The 27312-nt window shown below is 33.2% G+C and overlaps 4 protein-coding genes across 4 annotated transcripts in view; all 4 read right to left on the reverse strand.

The window, feature by feature from the left end:
- The window catches only part of LOC132794972 (protein unc-13 homolog B), a 74646-nt gene that overhangs the window by 44215 nt on the left and 3119 nt on the right, over positions 1-27312 (reverse strand). The window contains 5 exon segments of the mRNA XM_060805329.1: positions 5867-5973; positions 6253-6373; positions 6435-6654; positions 6731-6805; positions 8223-8354. Of these exon segments, the coding sequence (XP_060661312.1) occupies positions 5867-5973; positions 6253-6373; positions 6435-6654; positions 6731-6805; positions 8223-8354 (655 nt within the window).
- On the reverse strand, positions 9833-10663 carry LOC132794976 (uncharacterized). The gene is made up of 2 exons (XM_060805338.1): positions 9931-10663; positions 9833-9871 (listed from the first exon to the last, which is right to left on the reverse strand). The coding sequence occupies exons 1-2, from the start codon at positions 10661-10663 to the stop codon at positions 9867-9869; spliced, it is 738 nt and encodes a 245-aa protein (XP_060661321.1). The 3' UTR covers positions 9833-9866.
- Positions 10741-13377, reverse strand: LOC132794974 (uncharacterized). The gene has a single exon (XM_060805336.1). The coding sequence runs from the start codon at positions 13272-13274 to the stop codon at positions 10755-10757; it is 2520 nt and encodes an 839-aa protein (XP_060661319.1). The 5' UTR covers positions 13275-13377; the 3' UTR covers positions 10741-10754.
- Positions 13644-16538, reverse strand: LOC132794975 (uncharacterized). Its single transcript, XM_060805337.1, has 2 exons — positions 16313-16538; positions 13644-16253 (listed from the first exon to the last, which is right to left on the reverse strand). Exon 2 carries the CDS (start codon positions 16055-16057, stop codon positions 13739-13741), a length of 2319 nt encoding a protein of 772 aa, XP_060661320.1. The 5' UTR covers positions 16058-16253; positions 16313-16538; the 3' UTR covers positions 13644-13738.

Raw genomic sequence — 27312 nt, forward strand, 5'->3', positions numbered from 1 at the left:
AGTTTTTTGTTTTATTAAATACCCTTTTAAATACCTGCAAATAAAAATGATCAGGGAGATACAGATACTACTGTTTATGCACTCCCTAGATGCACTTTTACTACTTGACGTTTAATAAATGCAACGGTACAAATATCGTGTGATTTTTATTATTTACAGACACATACTATATTTTCTTTATTTAGCTGGACAATAAAATGATTAAATTATAAATATAATACATACATATGTACAAAGATTAGGTCGGGAAAGTGGATTAAATTGTTTGTTTGTTGTGCAAGACATCAATCTAAGAATAGTGCATTATATTAAGACCCATTACACAGCGCTGAAAAGTTATGGCTTCGGAAAACCGAAGCATACAGCCATCACAACAAAATAAATTTAATAGTAGAATTTCCTACAGCTCCGAGATTGCACACAAAGTTCGACCTAGATTAAAAATTAATTTTTAGGAAGGCCACATTACAGTGGTGCAGTTATTCCATCAATTTAAAACTTTTCAAAGTCTTTAATTCGTTACATTTAATTAATTGTCAGCTTCAGAAAGTCAGTATTGTTATCATCAGGATTTCGTGAATTTATTTATGCAAAAACATAAAGCTTTTGCCAAAGAATACATGTCACTATATTGTTTTTTACAAAAAAATAAATAAGTATAAGAATAAATTTCAGAAATTTTTGTAATTTAAATGTGTTGCTCCGAATATTTAAAGCTCAAAGTACTAGCACCATCGGAGTTGCTTTTGAAATTTGCAAGTCTTCTGAAATCAATCTGAGTAAAATCGTAAAATGTAAAAGTAACAAAAACATTGTATTTCACTAAAAAATGTTTTAATTTCAGCTGTTTGTGCAGCATTCTATGTAGGCAAGAAATTGTAATACTTTAAATAAAGCATAAAATATTTTAATTCTCTTCCTTCATGTCCTACGAATAGTTTTCGTTTTACATTTCGTTGGATTCCTTTTTTTATTAGCACCCCCTTATTTAGCAATGAAATTGTGTAAGGTAAGCCTCCTTTCATTTGGTATCAGAGGCAACAATATATACATATAAATACATACATAAATTGCTATTTCGGACTCATTTGAAATACTACTTGGTATTCATGTGCCATCGTTCACCAGAACTACACCACCCCAATGTTTTTATTAACTTTTTTATAGAACCAATTATTCGTGCTACAATACTTTCGAGTGTTTGCAAATTGCATACTTTGTCCTATCTGTCGTATTATTTGTTATCGGCTTTTTTTAACTTATTGGTGAAACAGGGTAGTAGATGTGCCATTAAATATTGTGTATTTTTAGTGTTGTGTACTTTAGGTGCTTTACAAAAACAAGTAAAGACGTGTTTAAAAAAAATATATTTCTTGACCGTAATTGTAGGTAGAGAAATTATTTTTTTACTCTAACCTCGAACACACATTTTATAAGTCCTATATATCTATACAAAAGATTTAAGGTACCCTAAATTGATTAATTCCTATTTTTTATAAAATTCTTATAAAATATTATATGTATTTCAGCCAAAGCAAGATTTAAAATAATTGCAACTACCGGACACTAGAAAATATACTTCTCGATTAGTTGTAATTGTAAAAAAAGTTCGCAGTATATAACGAGAGCGCAACTCGTTGGGACATTAAAGTTATATTATTGAAAGTGTAATAACCAGCAATAATGCCTGATTTATTTTCAAATTGTATACCTATAAAAACCATAGAAAGTTTGTCTTTAGTTTGAATTGATTAAATTTTTTTTCTGAAAACAGTTTTCTTCTTCTAACTGTAGATCCATAAATCAAACACACATAAAATATATTCGAACGGTTGAGCAATAGGATTTACAGTCAACTTATTAGTGTCAACGGTGTTTAACATGTATTGTATACAGCGTTGCCAATTTGTGGGGAATTCCCCAAAGTGCGGGGAATTTTAAGTTGATTGGGGATTTATTGGGGATTGGCATTATGTGGGGAAAATGCGGGGATTTTTACATTTTTTGATTTCCTGTCCTTTATAATTTTGTGACAGCACAAAAATTAGACGATGAATTTCGAGCTCACGCAATGCTGGATTTTTGTCAACATGGGCTTGAAGTTCAAAATAACATTGATGCTGAATGTTACTGGGGTAAAGCGTTTCGTCTGAAAAACGCTGCGGGAGAATACCTGTTTCCAAATATAAAAATTGTTATTTCGTTGTTGCTGATACTGCCTTTTTCAAATGCATCGGTCTAGCGCAAATTTAGTGTTCTTAAGAATTAGAAAACTGAAAACCGTAATCGACTGAATACAGATACTGTTGTATAATTTATGGCTGCAAGAGAAGGAATTAAAAAACTAGGCGGCAGCGTCAAGTTCAACCCGTCAAATAAAATGCTATCCACAAAAATATGGAAAAGAATATGAATGTTAACTGTTTGAGTTTTTATTTTAATTAATTAATAATACTAATATGAGTTATACTCAGCTTTTTATTGTTTCATTAAAAAAAAACAATGTGGGGAATTTGTGGGGAATCAGCGGATTTTTGTCCCCAAATTTGGGGAATTTTATTCCGATTTTTGAGGAAATGTATAAATTTTCATTGGCAACCCTGATTGTATACGTATTTTCCAAATGGAGGAGAATATTACACATCAATTTCTAAACATTGACCTATAGTTTAATAATAGATCTATTCATAAGTGCCCTATAATTAATATGCCAATTATAATTAAAACAGGGTTTTTTTGTTCATTTTTATATGTTAGTATTTAAATAATTTAATTTAAATTGAATAATTCAAACTGATGTTTCTCAATATATTTATGTTGTTTATGTTAAACAGCCGAGTACCATGTAGATATGAAGAATGTTAAGGCAACTCCCATTTTCGTTTTAAAATGCTCTCAACTTTTAATATATTCGTTGGCAAACAATTGTTATTTTCTTTTCAGCTAATATATAGAAATTTTTTTAAAGATATTGATGGAAAATAATTATCTTAGCTAAAGCTATAGGTTGAATAAAAATATAAATGACACGCTATTTAGTTGCAAAAGCACCGTTATAAAAAAAAAAACTTGTTGAAGTTAACATAATGTTCAATGTAATTGGGAATTTAGTTTGAAAATACGATGGCGAAATTTGAAAAGATTTAATACTTTACGTTTAATATGGGTAATTCTCTGGTAAATGTCGCGTGCGACCAGCTTTACAGTGACAAAAAAACATATACTAAAACAATTTGAAAAATCAATGAAGGTTATTCTTAAAGCTTGGGATTAGCACTATTTTTAGAGCTAAGATTGATTTTCGGAAATTGTTCTGTTTTACGATAAAATATATAAATTCGTTCATTTTTTGGTTTTGCGTACGAATTTGTTAATTTTTACAATTATCAGAACAGAAAGCAGAACAGAAAAAAAATTCCAAAACCATTCGTAGCTCTAATTAAAGTACTAATCTAGAGCTATAAAAATGACCTTTTCTTATTTTTAAAATTGTTTCAGAATATGTTTTTTTTTTGTCAAGGTAAAGCTGGTTGCACGCGACATCCCTCAGAGAATCACCCATATTTTCTTTTTGAGACGAAAAATGAGAGTTCCCTTCATTCAATAAAAGTGTTACGTTCAAGTTTTATAGTACTTTATATTAATTCGAAACTATTTAAGAAACATCTCAAAGGGATGCATTGAAATTTTTAATGTAAGTATTCGCTTTTATTAATAAGTATTTTCATCTTAAGTAACATTATTTATATTCGAAAAAGGTGTGCTAGAAGAGAACTAATTTGTTTATGTAATGTTGAAAGCGAACCATTGAAAGGAATAAAATAATGGGGTTTGTAATATTCGAAATTATATACATTGTTTTGTTTTGTTTTATTGTATGCTCAGTATATTGATTGGTAACATAAAATATTTACATTAACAAAACTGGTTTGCAAGAGTTAAAAAAATGTTTTCCATATACTACGTTCATCTGTGTAATTTGAAATTAAAATAACTGTTTATGTACATATATATATATATATACATATGCCCGAATATAAAAGAAAGCTTATTTTTTTTAATTGCTGACTTATTGATGTAATTTATAATAAGTAATAATACTATAGAAAAATTATTAATTTAAATAAATAAATCAAAATATGTATGACAATATACCCTAAAACAAAATACAAAATATAAAAACAAGTTAAATCGAAAAAAATTGCCAGTGTGTACCTGTTATTGTGAGTTTGCATGACCATTTAGATGTTCCCTCAACAGTTGCGTGCTCAGCCTGTTCTAATGAATCTATGTGTGTATCTGGATCCACACCGAATGTCATCCTTGAATGAATTGAATCAATTTTCAGTTTTCAAATAAGACTTACATACATTTCAACTCTTCAATAATAAAAGTCACCGCAATAATAAATAAATTTGTAATTTAATGTTTTCCTCTATTTATAATTTGGCTGGCTAGGCTGATAAATTTATCCGTAAAATACAACTAACATTAAATGTACCTTTTAGTTTTAGAATCAAATATAGTGCAAACATAATTCATCATATTGATATCAATAAACTAGAGTACGAAATGTTTCGCACCTTACAATAAAAAAGACCTACAATCTATTTTTGTGTGCTTATTAACATTCGATAATCCATTTATTGATAATTAAAAAATTCAATAATATACATATAAGGGTGTTTTAAAATGGCATTACACTCGCTGACAACGACAATATTTCACAATATTTCCAGTTCGATCGTGGAAAAAAGTGCACTGTTTTTCTCTATCAGAACAGATCAGATTTTTCCCTTTGCTAAAATTACCGAAAGCTATATTTGGTATATCAGTATACTATTACGTTCAAAATATACCATAAAGTACAACATATGTTAGGTTGTTAACAAAAGAATGTAAGAACAGCAGCTGTCGGAAGCTGTTGATCAAGATTAAAAATTTACTTATATACTTTATGGTCGGATATGCCTGTCAGTTACATGCATTTCTTGCAGGCACAAAGTTTTAATATTTTTGTAGGACTTGTAGAGAATAATGCGGAAAGATGCAAATATAGTAATGCAAGGCATTAGAAGGCGTGTTTACAAATAACTTTTTTATAATTTATTCCACCCGAACGATGATCTTAATTTAATGATTCGATTTGAGGAATCTTCAGGAAATGCACTTAAATATGTAACTTTAAACATTTGAGTAAAGTCCCTCGCAAAACTCTAGACCATTTGATCCAATCACTATTTTACAATCTTTGTTTTCCTCTTAATTTCTTACTCTCTGGCTTTGCACTTGTTTGCGGCGAAGTTTTTATACTGAAAGACGGCGATATTTTACAATCTTTTACACTCAGATACGTTTAACAAGATTATTATTAAATATGTCGGAACTATGGTGTATAATTGTCCTATAATAACCTTACAAAAGCATTTCCTGTTTTATTAGACAACTGGCAGTTGCTTATAACAATATCTATAATAATTAATTATAAATGAAGGGAATAAAAAATATATCAGTTCTGCTATGGCTATCGCATAAGTGTGTTCACATTGGTAAATGTTTTCGAATTTATGAATATGTATTTTTACTTATGTATGCAATTACAAACATTCACACATGCTCACGTGTAATTAGTTCTACATATACAACCGACATTCACATACATACCATACATACACACATACTTTTAAAATTCATTTGTGATAATTTAATACACCATATGCAAAATAAATTAGATATCAAAACATATTTAGTACAACCAGAGCGTATATTAATATAGTAGAGTAAACAATAATTGAAAATCACGATTTCACGATATCCATTTCAGCTTTCCTTTTTACATGGGCAAATAACTTATTAATGTGCAAACCTGTGATTGCTATTTTCGCCGACCATTTACTGGTACCATCCAGAACGCTTTGCTTCACAGCTTTCATATGACCGGTGTGGCTTTTATCTTCAATGCTGAATACGGCTCTAAATCCATATACGAGTATAGTATATAATAGTATTATAGTAAAATTTACAAACTGAAACTTCAGTGCAGTACTGCACAAGAATATATTTAAAATAGTTGATTTAACGACGTATCGATATCGAATGTACGACTATGAAATTGTTGGACATATTATGTACTTATAGTATCAAATAAATTGTAGTTATTGAAAAATAATGTTTGTTATATAAATTATAAATAAGAACTTATTGATGGTCCTCACCAGCCAAAAAGCAGTGATTTAAATATAATTACACTACCTGATTAATTCAAAGATTTCGGGCTTTTCGCGTTCCCGATGCTTCATACGTTCTTTCATGGCAGTAATTATCGAATTGGCCTTATCCTCGGCTCCATGTTTCGAGCTTTTCTCAGCGGCACCTTAGTTAGAAAGGAAGCAAAATTAGCCCAACAAAATATAAATAATTCAATAACTACTTACGCTGAAGACAATCAGCGTTTAATAGATCCTTGCACTTTTCGTGACATTTAACCCCACATTCGGTACAGCGCACTCCTTGACGAGCAATACCCCAGAGTAGACCCTCACACTCGTAACAATATGTCGGTGATGTAGCCGTCCACAGAACAAAGTTATGTGGCGTTGTTGATGAGATAGGGTAGATTAGGGCCTGTAGTGCTTTCTTATATACGTGCATTTTCTGAAATATCATTCGATGCAAATCAAATTGTCATTAAATTAAATTCTTGTCAGCATTTCTCCTAACGTGCTCTTACCAATTCTTCGTCATTGAGTGTGGCTCTCGGAACTGCGGATGTCAGCCCTGCATTTCGTTTAGTGGCTGCCATGGTCTAATCATAAATAAATAACGAATTGTTTAAATTTTATTTATTTAGGTGAAAATGTATTTATTAAACTTTGGACATTCCAGAAAAATGAAAGTTAAACATCTCAGAACGAGTTTTCTATAGAGTATATGTATGTATAAAATTACTGCAATATACTCTCAATATAGAAAAGGCAATGCAGGCAATATTTATCAACGCATATCTGAACAAATTATTATTATAGAATATTAGCTTTCTATGTTACGTTCACAAAATCTGAATTCATAATACAAATTCGTGAAAACAGAAAAAAATTGTTTTATCTAAATACTGTAAAATGTGTGGATTTGTATTTTTTATTGCAATATAGCAAATTGATACTATAAAAATTTTGAACATAACAGCGAACATAATCTTTTCAGCCTCAGAGATATCCATAAAATACCAGAAACGTAAATAGAATGGATAGGAAACTCATAAATCGCTTTAAAAACAACTGTCGTTTAAGCGCTGTTCCCAGATGAACAATGTTTTTAACAAAATTGTAGGAGTGACTGTTTTTATACTCGCTACCCGTAGGGTAGAAGGGTATTATAACTTTGTGCCGACAGGAAATGTAGCAGGAGGCATCTCCGACCCCATAAAGTATATATATTCTTGATCAGCGTCAATAGCCGAGACGATCTAGCCATGTCCGTCCGTCCGTATAAACACCTTAACCGCAGAGACTAAAAGAGATAGAGTAATAATTTTTTTCCAATAGCATTGGTAGCGGGTATAAAAATATTATAAATATTATATATTGCAAATTTTACGATTTTCATAGGCGAACAAAATAACGTTTGGTACGACTGTCCCTGTGAAAACATGCCAACAAGAGGCGGCATTGTGTTTGTATATTGTCACCCATTCATTCGACAAAAAAACAGCTGCACATTGACGAAATCGACAAAATATAAATAAATTTTTTAGCTTTTTCTATAAGTTACATAAGCTTTATTATGACCTGACGAGTTGGCCTGTTTCCGTGGCAAGTCTAGGCACAGAAATGTCATACTAAAATGTACGAAAGCAATGCGAAACATTATTTAACGTGTTCATCTGGGATCAGTGCTAAAATATGTAAAATGATTGTACTGCATTTATAAATTCCTTCTATATAATATATAATAACGTAATGAATAATTTTTTTTTTTTGGTAAATTAATAATATTACTAAGTATATATCGAACAAGTTTTTTTAATTTGTTATAGGTGTGGAACATTAAAAAAATTGAGAAGTCTTAAGCAGTTTATACCTTGAGCACCTGTAGTCCATTAAATCATTTTCGATGATACAAAAGAGATTTGTTGTTTATAGTATAGTTATGGTTATAGTAATTGTAATAGTTTGAGGTTTTGGTAATAAATTAAAAATAATGATAATATTATTGAAACTTACCAATTCAGAGACAAGGGGAATAGATTTACGTCTTGGCCGAATGTCAGGCATACTGTCAATGTTGCTGTAAAATGGATTATCGCCTGGATGACCATTAGAACGTAGCCCCACATCGCCTGGCCCAGTGCCATTCTGCAAATATATGCAGAATTACATTAAAGTTTAGATAACTAGTAAAGATAAAAAAATGTTTTGACGTGCTCGTCTAATCATCTTAGTTTTATGTAACACGCATAATTCTAATTTTATTTATATTTATATTTTTGTTTTAAAGCGTAAAATGTGTCTATTCCGAAGTAATAATAAAATCATTGGTCATAAAAGTCTACAAATGTGTGTTTATAGACTTTCGCCTTTCAAAAACGAAAGATAAATAAATTCAGATTAATTTGCCTAGCATTTATGATTTGACACCATTTCAATTGACTATTCCTAAAACTTTCCAGTGACGTTACAGAAAGGTGAAATGTAATAGCAATCTGTTACATTCGGCAAAACCAGTAATAGGTCAATACATGTACTTAAAAATATTCTGAAAAGTAGTGTGTTAGCAGTTGAAAATAATTTTCTAAAGTAAGTCAAAATAATATGCTTAACTGCATGTAGATAAATTATTTATTCATAATTAACATACATATATGAAATTGAAAAAACCAGGATTTCGATTCAGTTAAAAGAAATGCAGGAATATAATAATTGCAAGTAAGAAAGCTACAGTCGAGTGTGCGCGTTTTTGCCCATACAAAAGTATAACATCGACAATTTTTTTCTGATCGCAACCAAATTTTCAGGAATCACTATACCAACAAGTAAGAAAGCTACAGTCGAGTGTGCTGGACCTGCTACCCATTTTAAATAAAAGCAATATATTGCAATATATATTCCAAACGGAATATTTGATATATCGATATAGTACCACATTCAAAATATACCATAGACGGAACAATATACCAGATTGTCGGCCAAAGCAACTAAGACCCCTAGTAAGTAGGCGTTTTTGCCCATTCAAAAGTATTTCTTTAATAACTTCGACAATTTATATCTGATCGCAAAATTTTCAGGAATAACAACTGCTATAGTTATTATTGTATATTCCAAAATTTGCAATTTTCTTTAATATACGATTGTTATTCGATTTTATTGATTTGCGGGGCGGATGTGATACTATATCGATATAACAAATATACCGTTTGGTAGATTTTAAGTATTTTTGTAGTATTTTCGGTGTATTTTTAAAATAATACCGGAATATTTTACTTTTATTCAGAATGGGTAGGGGATATCTCACAGTCGAGTACACTCGACTGTAGCATTCTTGTTTTAAATCGCGGATCAAGCTTATTAACATTTATTAGTATGTTATTCTGCAGCAAATCACTCAATCGCTTTCCTGATATTTTTGTTTCGATGCCCTAAGCGGTAACCACATTAGCTTCTTTTAATTTTGTATTAATCATAGAATATATATGTATAAAATTGAATAACGAAAAGCTATTATTATGTATGTATGTATTATGTTTGTTTTTTTATATAAAAATCCTGCAGAGCGATTATTATTCACATTTATCTCGAATTATAAAACTTAATTAAAGCGTAAAGCAAATTACCTTTTCCTTATCTTTGGCCAACTCGTCTTCTTTAATCTTATCCTGAATATTTTTGTCTTCAATTTTACGCTCTTTAAGGGTTTTAAGTAATTTCCACTTACTACTGCCTAAAGTTGACCCTGCACCATTGATAGCGTTAATGGGCATTTGAACACTTTCAATATTATTGCTCGAATCGACACTTTTTAATTTAACAGAAGATTGCACCTTGTCATTGGTAATTGGTGCGGAATCATTTAAATTGTTTTGAATGACGTTTGATACGACATCCACGACATCAGAGGCTACGTTATTGAGCCCCTGATTCGCGTCACCATCATCACTTAGATCTGCTGGCGTATCGGGTCCTGAGGTGGCACTAGATGAACACTCCTGACTTTTGAATTCATTGTTATAGCTGATGTTGTGTGATTGTATATTCTCTAGATGTGATGAGTATGAAGAGCTTGAATCAGATGATATATCCCCTGCACTTGTTTCCGTGTCCAGATCTTGAAAATTCTTCTTTCCTTTCTTATGCTTTCTTTTTTTTTTTAATCCTTTCAGCTGTTCATTGTTGATGACGACCTTATCATTTAGAGCCTGAAGTGGTGATTGAGATAACACATTCGATTTTTGATCCAAGGCTACTGGTAGCTGAAAGTCACTATTAGCATCCTGCCAAGCTCTATGCATATCACTGACTTTAGTCAATCTATCGCTGTCTCGCTGTGAATTTTGCTTTTCCTTCTTTCCAGTGGAACCATTAGTTTGAACATCAGGATGCAATCTAACTACACACTTCAGCTCCGCCAAGACCCGTGACATCTTTTCTTTAGCGCTTTCATCAGGCATCTCGGTATCAAATTGTGGAGAAGCATTACAACTGATTTGCCGTTCAGGATAATAAAGGTTATCGCATTCTACGCTGCTAGTCGCCAATTGATCAATTTGTGAAAAAAAGTACAGCATTATCAACGGCACTCCCCTTACAACTCTGTCCACCGTCATCGTCATACACATCAGAGCTTGCAACTACTATAGATTCCTCAGTCTCAGTTGTGCGCTCAAGTTCCTCAAGTTGTCGCAGCTCATAACAAAAATATTCGTCATCTGTGTCAATACTGTCCTCAGTGCTCTGGCGACGTGATGACGAAAGTGTACGTCCAGAGTGTTGACTACGATTGTCATCGTCGTCTCTACAGCCATTTCCAAGACTGCCTGGAATGTCTAACGATTGTTGTTGTTGAGATGCGCTGTTTTTTGTCACAATTGTGGAGTTTGAAGTTGTAGTAGTTGCTGAAGTTTTCTCTATAAATGTTATTGCCACTAGAAGCGGTGGTTGTGGCAATGGCATTGATGTAGACGTTTCACATTTTATAGTCGGGTCGAATGTTTGTGTAATTACTAATTCAGAACAGTTTTTACTGTCATCATCGGGTCGAAATGAAGGTGGTGTGTTCTGCATCAAATGACGACTTGTCTTTAGGTCTTCACATATTGTTTTATTGATGGAATATACTTCGTTAAGATTTACTAAATTTTCAGGTTGCTGAATATTCTCATTATCGTTTTGCTCTCCAATCGTATCGGAATCAGTTGGAAGTTGCGAGTCAGTATTTGATGATCGTTTTAAGTCCCCCACAATGGCAAAAAGATTTGATTCTGCAATTGCAGAATTCGTAGGATAATAATGTTGTGGAGTTGTTTCGCCGTAACTTTTGTTTTTATTCTGAAATTCATCATACTTATAATCTACATAACAGTTATTTATTGAGCGTTCATTATCTGAAATATTTTTTTGTTGTTTAGCTTGATTAATATTTAATTCCATTTCTATCTCGGAATTTAAATGGCTGAGGCTGTGTCGCTTATATGTTTTTGCCTTACGCATGAGGCTGTTTATTTTGATCGACAAGGTCCGTTTTTTATTTTGTTTGTTATCTTCTCTAAGTGAATCTCCATATGTATATTGATCTATGTTCTGATCACTTGTTGATATTGCACTTGTTGCTCTTTGAATAATGCGCATTGGTAATTTCTGAATGCGTTTTGAAAGCTGGGTATTCCTACGTCTACCAGTGCTGCGGCTACGGTTATTTGTTATTAGTAAGGTTTCATTATCTAATGTATTTGGAGCAGCTGGACCACAATAAATTTGAGATTCTCCAGCCTCTCGATGTGTAGAATCATCACCGGGCAGTGAATGAGAGCGGTTGTATCTAACTGAACGTTTTAATTTTAAATTATCCTGCAGTAAATGACTTATTTTGTTCCATACCTTAGGTGATTTTATCGAGGATAACTGTATGTTCTGTCCTTGATCAATTTCAATGCCCTTAGAATCAAGTTCGTCTACAAGCTCGAACGAATGAGATTGAATTATTAATGGTGTATCAGGACTTTTAATTGTTTTTAAACATGATTGACTCTGAAAACGATCACATTCTTTGATGTCAAGGTAATCCAAATTATTGGTGTCACTGTCGTCGATACCAACTGATGATGGGTAGTAAACTAGTCTATCTGTTAAGTTCGGTTTACGTGTTTGTTCGTTTTTGATATCGCTTTCCTGATGACTTATAATTCCCCTTGAATAATTTTCAAAATCCTTAAAAGGTTCTGCCATTTTGTTTAATACGTTGAACTTTTGACTTTGCATTTCATTCCTCAAAAGATCTGGTATCCGATTTGTTTCAGACATGGTGCTTATTTTTTTGGTTGCTGCTGTATTTTGAGATTTATTAGTAGCATCCTTTGATTTTGCAAAGTGACCGATTTGATGGTGACGGTAGCGTTCCCCTTCAAACATTTCATCTACTGTGCAACTGGATTTGTTCAGATTTGGTTTTGCATTAAAAATAGATTTATTTTCGTAAACCGAGCAAATGGGTATATTTTTCGAAAGCTCATGAATATAATTAAGGTTTTCTTCTGAAAATATGTAGTCATTACCAAAAGTAATCTCCTTCTGTTCTCGTTGTTGATAAGCATCTATGTTATCGGGATCGATATCTTTGGCTACATTAGTGATTAATTTGGTGGTTGACGCCGATTTGTTTTTACTGATGACTGGCAAGTTTATCATCATCTGAATCATTTCTACAGAGATATCTTTATATTTATTATGTGAAACGTTTCCATTATGTGTATTTCCTCCTATTACTGGGGAATTTGGTGACCAGCCGCTCATCGACGATAATCCTGAATCTGATTTTGCTTGTCGAGGTGAGTAGTTTATTGTTTGAATTGGCTTGTGGTGCTGCTGGTTTTGCTCGTCTGATTGTATTTCAACTAAGAATGGATTTATAGAAATATTTTCATTAGTCATATTTAAAATATCCTCGAATATATCTGTGGGAGCCGGAGGAGGTGGGCTAGTTCCATTTGGTCCCAGTAACATATCATCCAGGCTAGTTGAAATTTTGTGCTTTTCTGGATTTTGAAGATGTAGAAGGAATAGCATGCTGTTGTGGCGATCCCAAACTTCTTTTTAAAGAGCGAATATATTCATCTTGATTATAAATGTTTGTTGAACTTAAAGTTGCATCGGTGGAATTAACAGACTTGTTATGCTTATGTCTATTAAGCAACTCATCTTTTGTGGTGACATCCACCAAATTTTCATCATTTGTTTCATTATAGGTCGACTTTACTTGCTGTATATTTCTTTTGAAATTAATTTCAATCTCTTGAGTTTCAAGTAGTTTCAGTTGTTCATCCAGATCAGAGTTGTTTCGTAATAAAAGAGCACTATAATCATTTGGACTTGTCGATTGAGATAATTGATTTAAATTTTGATACTCCAATGAATGACATTTATCTGATGCTTTAATTTCCGAAACTGAAATTGGTTCAGAAATATGTTTTGATTTTTTTTTGTAGGTTTCAAAGGAATTACCAACGAGTTTCTTCAGCGTATCTATGTTTTTAGTAAACTTCTTTATTACCAGATCGAATTTTTTTCTCAATATCCACAATTCGAAGGCGTTGAAGCTCCTCTGCCATAGTGACTGGATTTAATAATAAAAGAGTCAAATTCTTGTCAACTTGATTAAGCTTCTCAAAAAATATTTGTTCTGCTCGAATGGTCTGGCGCAGTTTGAAAATCTGATCACCAGATAACGATTGTAGATCTTTTATTTTATTTATCTCTCGTATCATCACGTCAGTGATGTAATCTAATATTGCAATATTTGCATCATGAAGATATACATCATCATCGCGAGATAATATGGAGAATTTTGGAGGATAGAGATTTTCTGATACAAGTGCATCTTCGTCCTGAAGTAACGACCTGAGATTGGGCAAATGATTAGAATCAACATTTCTATCTATTGTAGTGGTTTTATTTGATGAGTCTATCGTTGCTTGAGATAGAACTGTTTTCAAGTTATTTATCATATCCATTTCATTTTTATAATGTTTTTTTTTCCTAGCCTTTCGTAGCTCTTTACTTTTGTAAGGGCTGCTCTCTGAAGTCGGCACAGAATTAGTAATTGTAGTAGATATAGTGGAGGTGAAGGTTGTCAAGTCTGGTAAACGGTTTTTACCTATTTGGAGCATTTCATCTTCATTGCCCTCATAGATCATCATTAGCGAAGATGTTAGGCGATTTCCACGTAAACAAGGTGACATAGAATGGTGTTCACTCGGAATATTTGTTGTCTGTAAAAGTTGCTCCATTTTTGATATTTCCGAAGATAAATGGTTTTCCCGATATTCTTCGTTCAAATTTTTGTAAAAGTTTTCAGTCATTTCACTATTCCGCTGTTCTATTATTTTTGACTCGGAAAGTTGACTAATGGTTGTTCCACCGGTGTCTTCAATTGGCACTACTTCATTCCCACCTTGACCAGCTTTAACTGCTGTTAATCGAAAAAACTTAACCTCTTCAATGAGTTCATCTAGTTCATTAATATTAGTTGAATCTTTTGTATCATTAGACACAATATGGGAATGATCCAATTCCGGTTCCGGTAAATTGCTCAGGTTATCTAAGCTGGCTTGAGAAGCAGAAGCTGAAGGAGTTACGGATTCAACCTGCTCAAGAACCCGCTGTCCGTTAAGGAATTTCTTTAAAAGCTCCACACGGGCATTATTTGCCATTTTTTGCTGCTGCTCATACATCATAACACTAGAGTTGTTTGAGTATAATTGCGCTTGTTCTGTTGTATTTCCTTGTACTAAACCAACTGGACTTGGAAATGAATATGACATCCATGGATCTATGTCAAGTTCCTGACAACCGTTGATGCTAATCTCTTGTGGACTTTGCACTTGGTTTTCAAATAAATGAAAGAATTCATCGTTATCGTTGTCGCCAATGCGATGTCTGCCATCGAGATCATATTCAGTAGCAGTATCCGAAAATAACTCGTCTGCATAGTTATTAACAACATATTTATCGCTGGTAACTTCCATATTTAACTCATTCAAGGAGTTTAATTCGTTTTCGGTATTCTGTTGATTAACTTTTAATAATTCCAAACGCTCAATACCAATGCTGGCATTTATATTTGATTCCATTGGAAGATTATTCATTGATAAAAATTTATCCAGCGAAGCAACGCCATCTATATCCAAACTCAAGTCTGTTTTATGTTGGCTTTGATTTGCCCCCGCGACCAATCCCATAAGATTGCCCACAACCGACTGTTGCTCCGCCGAAATATTTTCCAATTTTTCTAACCTTGTCCATATTTTACCGTACTCATTAGACAATAAATCTAGAGCACGCCAAGCAAATTTCAATTCCGTCTCCAGCAGACTAATGCGTGTTGCTATCTTATCCATATAGTCGGATATGATATAGTCCGAGTGCTTTTGTGCGTTATACAATTGGCACAGATGTTGTTCGCTTCGAATGGATGACATGCTACCATTATAAGCATGTTTTGACTCCGTTACTGACATAGTTAAGGAATCACTAGCCAGATTTAATTGCGATTTATTTGTGCCTTTGTGTTGGCTGTACGACATTGAGAGGTTTAAACCCGATGTAGAATTCAAAGCAACATCTAACAACGGCAGGGGAAACTGATGTTCTTGATTTTGTAATGCCTCATGAAGTTGGTGCTCCTGTTGAAGCTGTTCCTTTAGTTGTTGTTTAATTTTAAGCTGGCTTTCAAGCGCATTGACAGCAGCACTGTAAGACTGCTGCTGATTTTGTGTTTGATGATGGCGAGATTGTTGTTCGATAAATTTGTTATCGACTTCGTTTGTGGTTAGATTCGAAACCAAAGGCATCGCGTTACTTGAATTTGTGTTACTGTTATCTTGTTTTCGAATTGTATAACCTTGTTCTAGTATCAATTTTGCGTGGTATTCATCTTTTCATGTACATGTTGACCCCAAAGAAAGTGGTTTAAATTAGTTTCATGGTGTTGATTGCAGACTCCGATTACGCAGACAAGAGTCTTCGTTTCATTAGATGGTTTTTGATCTAAATGTATTTCAAATTAACAAATTAATTTCTAAGGCTATGATAAATTTTATACATACTGTCTGCCAAACGAGATCACACACGTTAAGTAAATTTTGAACTAATCGTCTTATATACAGCTTCCATTAAACATTTCCATATAACATATTCACTAAAAACTTGAATTCATAAACCCCGTTTCAAATATAAATCAACTTGAAAAATGTATACTCATTTAATAAATAAAAGCACAAAATAATTTAGCATATGCATATATATAGGGAGTATTCAAATATGGGTGGAAAATAATTAAACGAATTAAAATTTTGAATTGTATCTATTATCAGAAATTTTAGAATTAAAAAATTTAATTTCTGTTATTTATTAAACAATTATTTTTTTTGGAAGAACAGAAGCTATTTTGATGTGAATTGACAAACGTTTAGAAGTATACTACTTTTGATAGTTCATGTCCCAATTGTATATGCGCCTTATTTTTGTTCTCTTAAAATTGGCTTTGTATAAGCAACATGTATGGGTATATATACACGCACATAAATACATGTGCGCTAAGGAGGTTCGCTCAGAACTTTGAGTTTGCAATATATGAGAACAGAGGAGAAACGCACAACTTCAGTGGATAGAAAGCTCTAGTATACAACAGAAATTGGGACAGTATGGTGGTTAGATAAAACTGAGTTGATATGTTTCTACTGCGCATGCTGAATAAAAGAGAACGAAAAGCATATTGTTGCGCAGGAGTTGCCTCTTTAAAAAGCTCGACAAACTTGAAGAGCCATAAGTTATATTGGGGTGGTAAATAAATACTTAACTCCTATAAATATATGTATGTATATATGTATATACAATTATTAGTAATTATTTATTCACTTAAAAATGTTTACACAGTTTAGTTACAATTGATCGTGGAATTAGAAATACATAGTTTTTAAATATATTTATTTATCTTATCTTGGGGGCGATGTTCAAAATAGCAACTGTTTTTCCCTGCTACATGTAGGATAAAACAGCCGTCGACAAATAGCAATAGGTATAAAATTAAACTCATTTTTATAACGCAATTGCAAAATATAGAAATGTTAAGAGTTATTTGAATCCCTATTTTTGCATTGAGCTAACCGATAACATTTTTTTAAGTTTCCCTGCCGATTACATTTTGTTGTGTTGTCGAAAAGTCTACATTCATAGATTTCTTGCAGAATATTTAATATTGCAGAGACAAAATTGTTGTGAGCAGCAATCCAAAATGAAATTTTACTTTCTCTTAGTTGAGTTAATTACATTCCAGCAGTAACATCAATAATATATGTATGTATGTTTGCCACTTCCGCCCACGCAAATTGAAAACATGAAAGAAAGCCACCCATTTGGAATAAAAGCAAAATATTGCGGTATGTACCAAATGGTATATTTAGTATATCGATATACTACCACATTCAAAATATACCATAGTCGGTACAATATACCAGATTGTCAGCCAAAGCAACTAAGACCCCCAGTAAGTAGGCGTTTTTGGTCATAGAAAAGTATTTCTTTAATAACTTCCACAATTTTTATCTGATCGTAGCCAAATTTTATCATAATTACTTTTGTTATTACCGTATACACCAAAATTAGCAGCTATAGCTTTAAAATTACGGTTGTTATTTGATTTTATTGTTTTGCAGGGCGGAAGCGGGCGTGGCAAAAATTTGAAACAAACTTGATTTGCGTTCAAACATAAAAAATGCTGTCGACAAAAAATTATAGCTTAATCTCTTATAGTCTCTGAGATCCAGTGTTTCATACGAACAGACGAACACGGATAGATCGTCTCGGCTGCTGATGCTGATCATGAATATATATACTTTATAGGGTCGGAGATGCCTCCTTCTACCTGTTACATACATTTCCTGCCGGCACAGAGTTATAATACCCTTCTACCCTATGGGTATAAAAATTGTAAGTTAATTTTTTATCTATTTGTAGTAATTGGTACACACAATAATTACTACCATTATTATAACACTTAAACGGGAATACTGAAGTGACACTGACATCTTTTAAAAGTCGAAATGTTTTAATTAATCTGTCGCTACCAAAAGGGTTGAAGGCAGAAGGAGGCATCTATTCTTGATCAACAACCAAGATTTCTACCTAGATATCAGATACGAAAGAGATGGAGCCAACATTTTACTAAACACTTGTTAGATCAGTATTCAGTTCTTGTATGTATGTAAATTGTTTTGGTATATTTAAATGATTACCCCACTTATTTGCTTTTATTCAGAACGATGATTAGATGATATCGAGCATACTCGATAGTAGCATTTACTTTCGCATATTTGGTATATTTTGAATGTATAAGTACATATACCGAAATAGCAAGTATAGTCTTCGATATATTGAAGTACTTTTCGGTTGTAGCGGGTAACGGTAATTTTGTTACCTGTTTTTGTAGTGAAAATGCGGTGGAAACGCATACTTGGCAGAGTTATGTAATTTTAAGCACCCGGGTAGATCGGTTTCCGCCCTACTGGGAACCGGGAATGAAATGACGTCGGAAACATTTTTGACAAACTTTTTTTGTATGGAATTGTGTGGAACAAACACAATTGCGCTCAAATGGGAAAAGCGCTTAAAAAAATATATTTTCATTGCGTTCATTCATAGCTAATGAGAATAAACCTCTTGAGAAACTAAGAATGTTCGTTGCTACCCCTTTAAAACTTTAATACCACGACGGGAGCGCTTAACAGTAAGAGTGTAATTCAATCGTGCTTGTATCTATTCGGATAACGTATATGTATGGTAGGTAGAGTTGCCATAAAGATGCAACAATTGCTATATTGTCGGTATTATCGGCTGCTTCTGCGACGAAGAATTTGTATAAAATGCGTAAATATTTACAATTATTTTAATAGAAATCAAGTAAGAAAACTACAGTCGAGTATGCTCCACTGTGAGATATTCTTAACCATTTTGAATACATTTGTGAATTTTACTAATATTAAGGGCTATAAGTAAGATTGTAACATACAAGCTGCAATCGGCAGCAGTTCGCACGCTGTCCCAGAAAAGACAACCGTTGCGACTCTGGTTGCGAGTTTTATGAAAAAGACCGCTGACCTGGAAGCGCCGCTCAAAGTGGTACAGAATCAAACCATTTATGAGTGCCAATCAACCTACATATGCTTAAACGTGCAAATCAACCAGTGCTTGTAAACTGTTGCTACCTAATTTATGCGCGCTATGGGTATCATCGCCATCTTGTTTTATGACCGCCGTTAATTCGAGACATCATGGATTTGCACCATATCACAGCTTAAGAGAGACCTCTGTCACGACATCATCTACAATGGTTTTCGGATTTTCCGTGTCAGTGTGTAAGCAAATTGCCGAGTTTGGAGGCAAGTCGGAGGATTGGCGAATATTCGTTCACGCGTTCACGGAAACCTATTTCTGAGACACAGTAAACTCATTGCTAATCCACACGAGAAACTTGAAGGCAGATCAGATACGGTTCTGTTATGGACAACCTTAACAGCTCATACGAACTTAGTTGAAAAGCGTGTGAATTCTGCAGCTATTCACAAAGTTTTGGCACTTGGCAAATTGCTAGCCACGTGAGTAATCATGCAATCGCTACCAAATGGAGAAATCTATTTAAGCAGCCCGACCCTAATATTCACAAGGCTGCCACCAAGCAGAAGAGTTTAGTGGGCATGGTATGCACGCAGTCTGCAACCTTATCCGATCGTCACACATTTCAGTAAATGGCTCTCTAAATTTGCAAATGTTTTGTGGACAATAACAGACGCCGATATGAAATACACGAAGCGTCGGTAACTACAAACAGGAGCAACCTTGAACCAAGCAGTGGCCTAAGGATAGTCCAAATAAAAATAAATAAGACAGACAGCTACAGTCAAGTTTGCTCGACTGTGAGATACCCGCTACCCATTTTGAATAAAATCAAAACAGCGCACCATTATTATTAACATATACTAAAATATTATACCTCAAAAATACTGAAAACACACCAAATGGATTATTCGGTATATTTATATTCCGGATTGTTAACCAAAGCAATTAAGACCCCTAAAAAGTAGGAGTTTTTCCCCATACAAAAGTAGTTTTTTAATAACTTCGACACTTTGTATCTAATCGCAACCAAATTTTCAGGAATCGCAAAGACTAAAATTATTATTGTATAACTATAAAACTATGTTTGTTATTCGAGTTTTGTAAATTTGCGGAGACGGATTTGGGCGTGTCAAAAATTTTAAACAAAATTTTTCTGCGTTCAAACGAGTTCTATCGAAAAAAATACATTCTTTATCTCTTATAGTCTCTGAGATCAAAGAAGATCAGAAGATGATTATGTATACTTTATAGGGTCGGAGATGCCTGTTTGCTATCACACATTCGAGCAAACTCGACTGTAACTTTCATATTTGTTTTTAAACCCGCTACCCATAGGGTAGAAGGGTATTATAACTTTGTGCCGGCAGGAAATGTATGTAACAGGTAGAAGGAGGCATCTCCGACCCTATAAAGTATATATTCTTGATCAGCGTCAATAGCCGAGACGATCTAGCCATGTCCGTTTGTCCGTCTGTGTGTCTGTCCGTCTGTCCGTATGAACACATACATAGATGTCAGAGATTATAAGAGATAGATCTATAATTCGATAATTTTCGACAGCATTTGTGATGTTTGCACGCAGATCAAGTTTGTTTCAAATTGTTGCCACGCCCACTTCCGCCCCCGCACATCAATAATTACAAGAGTAATATTAAAGCTAGAATTTTGGTATATACATATACAATAATAACAATAATATTTGTGATTCCTGAAAATTTCTATGTATGTGTTGTATGTATGCGTATACGTATATACATGCTCACCTATACTAGTATCTGTATGCATAAAAGGTCCATAAGCAATGCGATAGCTCTGGTGGTAGAGTGCAAGCCGATCATGTTGTGGTGCTCGTGTTCGAGCCCACTCGGGGTACAAACTTTTTTTTTTTTAACCACCCGGTCGGTGGTGCTCGAGTTTTAAATCCCATCGAGAATACATGCATATTTTTTATTTAATATTTTAAGATTATTACCGAAATATTTTGCTTTTATTCAAAATTGGTAGCGGGTATCTCACAGCGAGCACACTCGACTGTAGCTTTCTTATACAATTATATACAATAATAACTATAGTATTTATGATTCCTGAAAATTTGGTTGCAATTAGATAAAAATTGTCGAAGTTATTAAATAAATATTTTTGTATGGGCAAAAACGCCTACTTACTAGGGGTCTAATTTGCTTTGGCCGACAATCTGGTATATTTTGCCGTCTATGGTATATTTTGAATGCGGTACTATATCGATATACCAAATATGCCATTTGGTATATTTTAAGTATTTTTAGTATATTTGGTATATTTTTCAAAATAATACCCTAAAATGTATTTTTAGTATTTTTGTAGTATAATTGGTATGTTTTGAGAATAATACCGCAAAATATATTGCTTTTATTCAAAATGGGTAGCGGGTATCTCACAGTCGAGCACACTCGACTGTAGCTTTCTTACTTGTTTTTATTTGCAGGGCCGGAAGTGGGCGTGGCAAAAATTTGAAACAAACTTGATTTGCGTGCAAACATTACAAATGCTGTCGAAAAATTATAGCTCTATCTCTTATCTCTAAGTCCCTGGTCTCTGAGATCCAGTGTTTCATACGGACAGACGGACATGGCTAGATCGTCTCGGCTGTTGATGCTGATGAAGAATATATATACTTTATAGGGTCAGAGATGCCTCCGACATGTTACATGTTACATACATTGCCTGCCGGCACAAAGTTATAATACCCTTCTACCCTATGGGTAGCGGGTATTAAAATAAGGGCAAAATCTAATACAAACATGATATGCCTGCAAAAAAAACAAGTGTTAAATTAAAATATTGTTTTTCAATTTCTATTCTCTCTTGAAAGGTGTTCATATAATAAACGGACATGGTTTAGCTTATTAGATAATTGATGCAGACTCTAGAATTTCAACTTCCTTATATGTTTTCTTTTCGTAGGAAGTTGCAATACTCTTTTTATTATTAGTGTCGGGAATATAAAGAAAGCAAAGACTTGCAAAAATCTTATAAAATGGCAATTGATATTTACAATTTGTTGATATATATTCTATAGATGTAAGTTTCAATATTAAACATACACAACAAACAATACTTCCACAGTGGTGCTTGAGAAGGCAGCTCAGCTTACGAGTGCGTTCTGCTACAGTTGGAGGAGAAGCCAATATGATTGGTATTTTAGAATTTAGCTTTAGATTGCCAAGTTCTATCATTTTACCAATTTGTGTGATGATCAAGTTTGTAGCACTACAACCAATAACCGACTGTTGTGGTCGCTGAATGTGGAAGACTTGTGCTTTGAAGATATAAATGAAAAACAAGTAAAAGAAGCTTTAGTCGAAGTGCTCAACTATGAGATACCCGCAAAACAATGCAGTATTTTTCTTGAAATATATCAAATTAATATACCTAAAAATTCTAAAACATATCAAAAGATATATTTGGTATCTTGATATACAATAGTACTACATTCAAAATATACTATCACGTACAAAATACATATATCAGATCGTCAACCAAAGCAGCTAAGACTCGATTGCATAAGGAGTTTTTGTTCATACAAAACTTTAAATAACTTCTACAATTATTATTTGGATGCAAATAAAATATCCAAATTTTCAGGAATCATTAATACTCTAGTTATTATTGTAAATCGCTTAAAAATTACAGGATTTTTAGTTCCATTTCCGTGGGCGGAGGTGGACGTGTCAATAGAGTTGCTCTGCATGTAAACATAACAAGTGCAAAAATGAGAGATCTATGTGTTCATACGGACATGGCTATATTGTTTTGGCTGTTGACACTAATCAATAATACATATACTATATGGGGTCGGAGATGACTCCTTCTGCATGTTACATACATTTCGTGCAGTCAAATAATTATAATACCCTCATACTCTATAGGTACCAGGTATACAAAATTTATGCATATCAATTTATGTGCATACACAGAGAAAAATTTGAATTCAATATCTAATTTAAACATCTTTGATCAAGTAAATTTTCAATGCTATAGAAACTTGTACATATAAAATTATTGTGCATGCTTTGATAATAATTTCGATTTAGGCAAACGGGTATTTGAAAATGGTAAGTAATATTTTAAAATATTATTTATTGAGCTCAAGTAAATATAAAATTAAAAGAATAATATATTTTAATTAATTATTTAAAATGTTGTTGATAGTTTAACTAACCTAGAATACATTAAACAAAATTTTTTTGTCTCGCAATTTCAAAACTTTGAACGCATTTCACTCGAAATACGGTTTTTGAATTTCAAACATCTGTACAAATTTACACCATATGTGCTGCGTGCCGCGGAGGTCTTCCAGCGAAACACCTTTCAGTGTGGGGGCCATATCGCCGCCATTCTTTTTACCTTTAAATATACATATGCATGTTTCACAACATATCAAAAATTCCTTTATTTGCACTTATTTTTTCTCGTTGAAAAAAATCGCAATAACAAGGGTTACAGTGATGTTGACCCTAAAGAAGTTTTTTTTCTGTGTATATAAGGGAGCTTAACGACAATATCTATATAAGTGTGTCAGCTTATCAGTTTACCAAGGAATACTAATTAATTGATATACATACATATGTTTGTACATACTCATAAAAGCGCAACAATTAAACAACTAACAAAAAAATTGACTGTAATAGACATTCACTTATACGCTGAGTCCACTTTTAATCTATGTATATTTAGAAATTTTCAACGCCAGCTTAAAAAAGTGTGACAGATTTGAGCAGTAGTTTTCGATGATCTACATATGTAGACCAACTACATTGATTTTCATTGACTACAACACAGTTCGGGGAATGCGTTTTCTACAGAAGGTTATTGATTGGAGTAAAACAAGTAACAAGTCAGAAATCTACAGTAGAGTGAGCTCGACTGTAAGATACCCGCTACCTATCTTAGTATATACATTAATAACTATAGTCTTTGTGATTCCTGAAAATTTGGTTGCGATCAGATAAAAATTGTCAAAGTTACTAAAGAAATACTTTTGTATAGGGTCTTAGTTGCTTTGGCTGACAATCTGGCATATTTTGTATTCTCTAGTGTCTTGAATGTAGTACCATATCAATTCACCAAATATACCACTTGGCATATTCTTTTTAGTATTTTGGGGTATGTTGTTTTCGTATATTTTGGGAATAATCAGGCAAGAAATTTAGTCTTGCCGAAATGAAAAGTGAATGTATTTTTCTATATTAAATCGGATCTTATTTGCAAAAGGAAAAAAAATGGACTCATTGGTTTATTGCCGTTCTTAAGAGACCGCCAGAAGATCAATTAGGCTTGTAATTATTTTTAAAACGAGTAATTTCTGACATCACCTCAAATTTGCAAATAAAATTTTGCGGGCGGCAACAACAATTTTTTCCGATAAGTCCAACACCATGAGTTCTTGCCTAAGCTGCCATACTTTTGGTGGAATAAAAAAGCATGTTTAAAATACTTGTATAATGAAACGGATGGCATTAAATTTGTTAAAGGTGGGTAAAATATGTTTTATAAAAATTAATTTATTTACATAAGTGCTAAAATTTTATAAAAAAAAAATGTTGAAATCACCGGAATGAAATCCATTAAAAAGGTGGCCATCCCCTTTTATTGTGGGAAACTGCTGATTGCCGTTCAACTGATTTTTTTTTAAAGAAAGTTTCAAATCTTTCTTTGCAAAAAAGACAAAAGGCAAATATATTTCATTCAGGGGAAGCATAAATCAACTATGCACGATAAAAATATCCTTATGTGAGTTCTACTCACGCAGGAAATTGGACATACGAAAGGCATTTTTTCGCGTTGTTGTTGCCAAAATGAAACGTTCCGATAGCAAAACGATGACCAAAAGTTTGTGAAAACCTCTCTCTGAGAGAGTTGAAGCGATTAAGCAGGTTGCAAACTGCTCTCTCGCTTGAACTCGCTTCGCTCTCACTCTGCCATCTTTCGAGTGATTGCATATAAAAAAAGTTGAAGTGGTTTATCGCTCGTTCTCGCCCAATATTATCGCATCGCTTCTCGCTCGCACTCTGACATCAGCCTAAGGCACGGGCCCGCACGAATCTTAATTTTAAGGCCCGGGCCCTCTCCGGGCATGTGTAAGCCCGCGGACCACGAAAAAAAGCCTGGCGCGTGCCCACCTTTAGTCCAAACAAAAAAAAAAAAAATCGTATGTAGTTCAGGAGTTAGTAATAAGTGCCAACATGGTGTGTCCCGACTCTAAGCTGGCTGTTTTGGACGTGTAAGAAACGGTTGCTTCACTGAGTAGGGGATGTCGCGAGGCGAATTGAATTAATTTGAAATTCGATTCAGTGTTTTATTAATTTGAAATTGATATTTATAAGATGGATATGATTGATATTTAAATAACTAATGTAATTTTTATTCTCTATTTAGACCAAGTGCATTTGCTTCAATGATGCAGTTTTATGATGCAAGTATTTACATCAAAACTGATTCACGCAAAAAGGCAGGAAAAAGAAGAATACCAAAGGCAATAGAAACAAATCAACCGAATATTAGCAATTCAATAAATTTTGCGCCACTTAATGTATTCAAAAAGTATAAGAATATATACATATATAATAGTTTATTTATTATGATTAGTTATTTCCGTTTTACATCTTAATATGTAGTATACAATGATCATATTTCTATACAAAGCGGCCAAATTGATGGTATTGGCGATTTTATTTAAACATTTTCGCACGCGTCCTTTCATTGTGTTTTTAAAGAGTTGCTAAGCAATTTGAAATAATTTTATGGCAAGTGGAAAAATCATCTATATAGCACTTTTATTTGGCAAAATCATCATTGATCAATAATGCGGTTCCATTAGCCGAACCTCTCTTACACACAGCCGCTTATAGAATGATGCGGACGAAGGTTCTACTTAACGGAAATTTCAATAATGCAATTCAGTGTAAATAGTGTTTAAAGTGTGGCTTCTTATTAAAACTGTCCAAAATTAGAGAAAGTTACTGCGGTAAGCGATTGCTATTAATCTTTCGCACAGAGTAAAACCCTAAATTTGCGGATTCTACGCAACCTCTGACGGTGGGTTCCAATTTACAGACGGCAGGAAATGTATGTAACAGGTAGAAGAAGGCATTTACGACCCTATCCGTCTGCCCGTACGAAACACTGCATCTCAGAGATTATAAGATATAGAACTATAATTTTTCGATAGCATTTATTATGTTTAAACGCAGATGAACGCCCACTTCCGACCTCGCAAATCGACAAAAATCGAGTAACAATCGTAATTTTAAGGCTAAACTCGCGTATTACAATAATAAATATAGTAACTGTCATTCCTGAAAATTTGATTGCGATCAGATAAAAATTGTCTAAGTTATTAAAGAAATACTTTTTTGTATGGGCAATAACGCACACTTACTAAGGGCCTTATATGCTTTGGCTGACAATCTGGTATATTTTGCACTCTATGGTATATTTTGAATGTAGTATTAAATAAATATACCAAAATATACAATTTTACATGTTTTTACTATTTTTTAATATTTTTGAGAATATTACCGCAATATTTTGATTTTAAAATGGGTAGCGGGTATCTCACAGTCGAGCACACTTGACTTTAGCTTTCTTACTTGTTTTTGTTTGGAAAAACTAGGGGCCTTAGTTGCTTTGGATGGCCATCTGTTATATTTTGAACTTATTTTTGGTATATTTTGATTGAAGTAATGTACTATATAAATATACTTAAAATAGTCTTGGAAAATGTTTAGTATTTTGCGGCATATTAATTTGGTATATTTCAAAATTAATATCGCACTATTTTGCTTTTATCCAAAACAAGAAGCGGGTATCTCACAGTCAAATTTGCCCGACTTACATGTTTTTATGTTGTTTTTTAATATTTGCATTTATTTAATAGGGTCATAGGTTTTTA

This window comes from Drosophila nasuta, chromosome 4 (assembly GCF_023558535.2).
Source record: "Drosophila nasuta strain 15112-1781.00 chromosome 4, ASM2355853v1, whole genome shotgun sequence".
Taxonomy (NCBI): Eukaryota; Metazoa; Arthropoda; class Insecta; order Diptera; family Drosophilidae; genus Drosophila; species Drosophila nasuta.

Excerpts from the sequence above, each read along its gene's own strand:
- LOC132794976 (XM_060805338.1), bottom strand. The coding sequence starts at position 10,663 with ATGCCTGATGAAAGCGCTAAAGAAAAGATGTCACGGGTCTTGGCGGAG.
- LOC132794974 (XM_060805336.1), bottom strand. The coding sequence starts at position 13,274 with ATGCTATTCCTTCTACATCTTCAAAATCCAGAAAAGCACAAAATTTCA.
- LOC132794975 (XM_060805337.1), bottom strand. The coding sequence starts at position 16,057 with ATGCCTTTGGTTTCGAATCTAACCACAAACGAAGTCGATAACAAATTT.